The following is a 7,184-nucleotide window of genomic DNA, read 5'->3' as shown; positions in this document are numbered from 1 at the left end:
CAGAAGAGAGCTGTAAATGTGGGACACCAGACTCACACTTGTTTAGATGTGGGTACTAGCTACAAGCAAGAAAGGAGAATTCTATAACTTCAGACTAGATCACTATAGAACATAATTTGGGAATAATCTGTTTTGATTCTGTGTGAATTTGCTTCAGTTTTAAAAGTAGTCAAAATCCTCTACATTTAGCTGATTTTTTACGAATTTATTTTCCAATAGAAGAGATTCATGTAATAAGGACAAGTTTAAAAATATAGAGAATATCTTATGAGTGAATGTCTACAATATGATGTCAGTACTACCAGAGTGCTGCTTTACGTACAGCAAAATTCCAAACTGAAATTCGCATTTTCCTTTTTAAACAAATTTTGGTACACCTTAAACAAATTTCTGATGTTATATATTAAATGGGTTCCAATCTTGATGGATATTAAACATTTTATTTAAAGATTTTAAAGTAAAAAGAAAGGTACACAAATACAGATTACAAGGCAGTATTCTACATGACAAATGTTAAAACAAAAATTAAAAAGTAAATGTACAAAGCAAAATACCTGATATCCAGTTCAGGCTGCATACACATAAAATGATCTGACCTCGTGCTTATACAAAATAAAATTTTTTTTAGAACACCAAAATTCCAACCATTCTATCAACTAACTGCCTTATTCCTCTGGTGAGTATTTTGAGAGAACTTGTATATAATATAAAAAGAATTGGCATGGCACTTAAAGACTACAAAAAACAGAACACAATTAAAAACATATTTGTAATGCAATTCTGTATAAAATATACACAGTAAATCTTGTTAAAAAAATATTTAAAAACAAAAGACCACCCTGAATAATGGTTAAAACCTCATCCCAGAAAAATGCTCATTTGTAACATTATAGAAAACTAACGGATTTTTTTTTGAAAAGATATCTAACTTGAAGAAGTCAACTGTTCCAAATTTATTCAAAATTGTAGGTAAGTTAGTAACTCACTGCCTACCCCTTCTCAAAATGTTTTATTGTGAACATTCTTTCTAATATTTAACTACAGGACAAAATAAAAGAATAACTCAAAAGTGTTTCTTGAAATGCAATTCAATTCAAAGGCCCAATGGAATTCTAAGGTAGGACAGTGATGTGCTTTTTAAACAAACCTCCTAAGTGATTGATTATTCCATTTAAAAATTTTACAACTAATGCCCTAGGGGAAACATCAACACTTAAAAGCAAGACCATAAACATATTTCTGATATAAGATATCAGAATTTTCTGTAAATTTATGATTTGAAGTGAACCCTGTTTTTTCCTTTTAAAACAAATTTCAGGTATTAAAAGAAACATATATACCTCTTAAATAAACATGTAAATGTATAGAAACATTTTCCTTTAAGGTTTTCATTGCTTTCAGACTTAGTTAGTTGAAGAAAAGAGAGTATATGGCCAGAAACTTTGGGAAAATTGCATTTATAACGAAATGTGGCATCCCCCCCCCAAAAAAAAATAATTTATTAAATGCCTACAAATTTTAAATCATGCTAAGTTTAAGACTAGATAGCTTTCCCCAAAATTAAATTTTACTAAGATTGGGCAATTTTAAGTAATTTAAATGATTATGGTTACTTTTTAAGTCCCTTTTCATAAAAAAAATATTTAAACAATAGAAGAATGCTATCTCTGGCATTCTGTTAAATAATACATTGCTAAATACTAATATTAATAAAAAGTAATCTGAAAAACTCTGCCCTTGAAATGTATTGTACTCTGTATTACATGTGTTACCTACTTAACAAAAACTCAGTTAAGGAGCTGGAACTGTGATGTGAGAGTGTATGTGTATGTCCTGAACATTTATTCATGTTTATTATTTTTCTTGGCTTTCACTGGACTCCACAAACAGGGTCCAAAAGTATGGATAATGTGATTTGGGGGAAGAAATAAGCATGGTTAACACGTTGTGTGGAAGATAGGTTCTTTTCCTGTGTACTAAATTATAAGGAAAAAATAGCATACATTCTGTCTCCACTGGATAAATGGAATGTTTTTACAAGTCTGGTAACAAGTGAGTGCCTTATTATTTAAATCAAATCACAAAAAGCAACTGCGGGATTTACTTTCCAGTAAGAAATAAATATTACCATTGCACTTTTCTGTATCTATTTTAAATTTCTATTTTTTTCCTTTCTACATACTGAGAAATTTTCCATTCAACAGCATTCTGAAGCCTTTGAACTACATTTGTTAACATTCCAGTTAAAGTTCTGACTAAGGGGAGAAGCTCAGAAGCCATCCCTTTAGTACTTTAAAGAAATCACTTGTATCATCAGTTTTTAAAAAATAGTTAATGATTTGGAATCTAATTCTTAATAAAATATGCCTATTTTTCTTCCTCAAGAAGTATCTGTGTTCCCTAATTCTAAGCAAGCAACGACTTTTACTACCAATTTTATAACTGTTGCCTTAAAAATCAATAATTATCCAAGGCAATGATAAACTTTACAGCTGCATTTTTAAACACAAAGAATTCAGAAAATAATAGATAATATAACAAGTTGTCATATTTTGAATTAACCTTTTATTCCAAAATTAAACACTTAAATGACTTAAGAATGACAAAAATCATGGGAGGCTTGTGATGTAATCCCACCACGTGCCTTACGCAACGGACACATTTTAGAAGCAGTGGTATTTCCTTCAAACAAAAAAGACCACTTCGTTACTCATCAGTAGGCTGCTAGATTACCAGTATAACTAAATTTTGACACAATTATCTGGAAACTAGTCTTAATTTTTTTTTCATAGTTAAACTTAGATGTAATAATTGACTCTTACAGTCAATAACAGAAGATACTGAAGTGCTTTTTTGTAGGTGGCAAATATAAAATGGTTCATTGTATCCAGGCTGGTAACAACTTTTCCATGCATTAAATGGCAACACAGGCAAATGCAAGTTGTAAAATGAGGATCAGACGCATTCTTCTGCAGACATCAAAAGAGGATTGATATACTCGAAACCTTCAAATTCAGACTGGTCAATCTTCCTCACAATATCACTGTTGGGAAAAAAATTAAATTTTCATAATCAAGATTTCTTCACTTTTTAATTTAAATGGTAAAATAAGATTAAGAAACAAAAAATAAGGCTAATTTATAGAAAAAAATTTTATGAGTTTTTTTAGATTAATGCCAAAGCATTTTCTAGAGGAATCAAAAGTACTGCAAAGTAAAACAAGACTAATAAACTCATAAGCAAGCCTACACCAAAAGGTAGTCTAAAACTGAAGACTGGGAATAAGAAAGGCACAAGTCGCAATTCTAGTTTATCTAAACTTTTTCTTTTTTAAAGATTTTTATTGGGGAATTGGGGGAAGGGGAACAGACAAGTTGCTGTCCTTTTGTTCTTCAGTCTAGTTGTGGAGGATATTGCTTCACTGGCCCAAGTTGGCACCATCATTGCGCTCTTCCCGGGCGAGGCAGATCAGTCGCCGGCTTCTGGACGGCTGCTCACTGTGGCTGCTGGCCGCTCACGCTGGCTGCTGGCTACACACGGTAGCCCATGGCAACCCACTGCCACAGGGGCTGCAGCCTACGCCGTCCCCAGCGACTCACGGCAGCCCAGCTCCAGGTTGAGCTGTTGTTCAGCATCTTAGCTGTAGAGGGCAGTGTCACTGGCCCTCATATGTGGGATCCGAACCGGGGCCCTCCCTCTGGCGTCCCAAGCCAGCTCTTAACCAATGCCCTGAACTTTTGACCTGAACAACATTCATCATTACAGGTAAACATCCAGGTCTGAATTAGTATTCAATTTAGTAGTCACCTCAACAGCCAGATGGGAGTATGGCGAGAAGGCCCAGAAGTTAACCAAAAGGAAGAGGCAATGGGACGAGTACACTGAGAGCCCTGGAAGAAGGAGAGAACCCCAAGGAGAGGTGATGGTCCATGGAGAGAGAGGAGAGGCTGACATCCTGTTACATGGCTTGCAGTTCATACATGATGGGAGTAGTGCTTTGAAGATTTTAATAATGGTATACACAGTTACACAGGATATAACAGACCTTTCACTCAAGGAGGGAAGGTAGCCCATGTAACAAAGCTATAAGAGAAAGCAGTATCTGCTAAGTTTCAGACAGGACAAGCTAAGTCCTGTTCTAACCACAGTTCTAAAGAAAAGGGTGACTTCCAGTTGGAGAAATCAAAAAAGGCTGCATTCGTTCCACAAACTGACTGAATGGAATTCTGAAAGGTTATGCTAGGTCTGGGGAAACACAACTCATTTATTTGAGCTGGAGTAGAGGAATAAAAGGGTGCTAAGTGGCAGATGATGCTGGAAGGGAGGTAATGGAAGCTCCAAGAATCCACTGATGTCTACACTAAGGAGTTTCACCTTGATCCATCAAAGATCAGGCTGCACTGGAGATAGTTCTGAAAGATGGGCACGGTTTCAATAGATAAAAATGAAGCGGAAATATAGAGGAAATGGCACAAGCACAGGTTAGCAGCACACTATCTGGGAATGGTGAGTGACTGAAACTGATCAGAACACAGCGCTTGTGTTAACAAACGGGGACAGGTATGGCTAGAAAGTCAGGCTGGAGCAGAGGGCCTTAAAGGCTAGCCAAGGCGATAGATCATATCTTCTAGGCATTGCAGGAGTTATTATACTAAAGGTTTCTGACTTAAGGATTTAAAGAACTGGAGTGGTACTTCATGAGGTGTACAGAATGGGATGCAGAGTAAAGAAGGAGCCCAGTTAGGAGGATGGCATAATATTCTAGGTATGATCTGAAAGAGGTCTGCACTGGGCTTATGTAAATGCAAAAGGAAAAGAAGGATCTGATGCAAATGATAAAGTAAAGGAAAAATAGACTGAACTTGGCGGCTGCAGGTATTATACAGTTTGTTAAGGAAAAGGAGTCAACAGTCACTGATATTTGGAATCTGAATGCAGAAATACATGGTGATGCAATGAGCAGAAAAAGGTAAATAAAAACAAGGAACTGATTGAGAACAGAAAAAGAGGCCATAAAGAGTCATTATTTTGATTTCAGACTTCATGTTTGAGGCGCTTCTGTGACAAGCTAGGGGAGGTGTTGCCTGAAAGCAGATAGAAATGCAGCGCAGGATAGATATGGGGTGGGGGCTAGGTGCTTTAGAAACCATCGCTCATTTATTCTTCACAGCAACCTCGTGAGGTTGGCACTATGAGAAGAAATAGGCTCAGAGAAGTTATGCAATTCATACCCAGGTTACCCAGCTGGTAAGAGGTGGCATCTGGATTCAAATTCCTATCTTTTGGTTAAATCCAATGCTCTTTCTCATATACACTACTATCTGAAATAATGGTTTTGGTACATATCTCTCTTCTCTAGCAGACAGTGAGCTTTTTGGCCTATGTCTTGATCATCTGTGAATGTCTAGTACTTAGCATAGCGTCTTTCGCTCAATAATTGTTTGCCAGTTTAACTGGGAGTCATTTAAATAGCTGGTATCCATGCTACAGGGCTGGCTGCAATCTCCAAGGTACGCACTGCAGATGGCAAAGAGAAGGCTGTCATGAACAGAACCATGCAGCATCCTAGTCTCAAGGGGCCAGGGCTAAAAAGATGACAAGCGGTCAGAGAGATGAAGTAAAGCCAGGATGGGTGGTGCCAACCAAAGCAAGGCCAGGAGTGCCAAATGCTTTACAGGCTTCAGGGGAGATGGGAACCGATCAAAAAATGCCTTCAAATTTAGAAATTAATTAGTCATTCAACCTTCAAAAGCTGAAGGAGCAGGTTAAATTGTAAGAGGTTAGTGTTGGCCGTAACAATCAATGTTGACTACAATCAGTGTTGGCCACTCTAAAGGCATTTGATGAGATAGTGCTTATTTTTCTTTTATCACGAGCATCTATTAACTATTTCTGAAAAATCTTACAGATGAAAAAATGAGAAAAGAAAATGTGGTGATTCAAAGAAGTGCTAAGATTCAGGGGAAAAAATACAATATCTGAGCATGCTTATAAGCAGAGGGAAAGAAGCTAAAGAAGAGAAATTACAGGTGTTGCAAAGGAGGCAAGTGTCGAAATGAAATCTTGGAGGAAAATAAGGGAACAAGACTAGGAAAATAGGAGGGCACCCCTTGCAAAAGAAGGATAGCCTTCCAAGCTTAGGGAAGCAGGAAAAGTTGGAGAAGAGTTAGAGAGCAATTCTGAGATGCGAGGTGGTCTGGTGACAGCTGAAAAGGGAGCAGGCTCACACGACGGAGGTGCCAGTCCCTGCAGTCAAGTGCAGGCAAGGTTAATCCATGGAGAGTGACAGGGGTTGGGTGGGACTGAAGGCTTCTAAAATGTACAGTTTGGGCCAGCTGCTGTGAGGAATGGGATAAGAATTAACAAGATGTAAATGACTGCCAAGCAGTAAGGGCCTCCTTAAGATGAGAAAATGAATCTGTAATGACAGGTAAATGATCAAAATACCCCCAAATTATTCTACACCATATTTTTAAAAGATGTAACATAAACACAAAAAATAAGTCAAATCACTACTGGCTGGACTTGGTAAGTTGATGTAATCTTTTAAAAAAGCAATCTGGCAATGCATATCAAAAGCTATAACACTTCATACCCTTTGACCTAATTCCCTTTCTGGACTCTATCTTAAGGTAACACTCAGGAACTCAGACAGATGGAACTCAGGAGCTCAGGTCCATTTTCCACCAAAATGGAAAACAGCGCAGCAGTGGGAAGAGCACAGGCCCCAGTCACCCAGACTTGGGTCTGAGCCCCGCCTCTGCCACCTGATAGCTGAGTAGCTTTGCTTAACCTCTCTGAGCCTGTTTTCTCACCTGTAAAGCGAAGATGACAGTAACTAGGTTGTTGTGAGAACGAGAGATAATGCATGTAAAGCAAAGCAGAAAATGGCAGTTGTTATAATTTATACTAGTATAATAGATTCAAATACCCTGTAACTGAATGGTTGGATAAATTATAGTATAACATGATAATGAGACATTGTATAGCCACTAAAAATGGGACTTCCGAAGAACTTTAAAAATATTTCAGTGTGGGCCGGCCGAGTGGTGCGTTGGGTAAGAGCTGGCTTGGGATGCCAGAGGGCCCCTGTTCGGATCCCACATATGAGGGCCAGTGACACTGCCCTCCACAGCTAAGATGCTGAACAACAGCTCAACCTTGAGCTGGGCTGCCGTGAGTCG

At 37.8% G+C, this 7,184-nt stretch overlaps 1 protein-coding gene across 4 annotated transcripts in view; it reads right to left on the bottom strand.

Annotated features, from left to right (window-relative positions):
• Nucleotides 1–420: 420 nt before the first annotated feature.
• PRKCI (protein kinase C iota) overlaps nucleotides 421–7,184 on the bottom strand; it is a 59,776-nt gene continuing 53,012 nt past the window's right edge. For all 4 annotated transcript variants that reach the window (XM_019643978.1, XM_019643980.1, XM_019643979.1 and 1 more), the window contains exon 18: nucleotides 421–3,043. In XM_019643978.1, the coding sequence (XP_019499523.1) occupies nucleotides 2,956–3,043 (88 nt within the window). In that variant the 3' untranslated portion in view covers nucleotides 421–2,955. The remainder of the gene's footprint in view (nucleotides 3,044–7,184) is intronic.

The sequence above is a fragment of the Hipposideros armiger genome, unplaced genomic scaffold (assembly GCF_001890085.2).
Source record: "Hipposideros armiger isolate ML-2016 unplaced genomic scaffold, ASM189008v1 scaffold_83, whole genome shotgun sequence".
In the NCBI taxonomy this organism is placed as follows: domain Eukaryota; kingdom Metazoa; phylum Chordata; class Mammalia; order Chiroptera; family Hipposideridae; genus Hipposideros; species Hipposideros armiger.
This window is presented reverse-complemented; position numbering and strand designations above follow the sequence as displayed.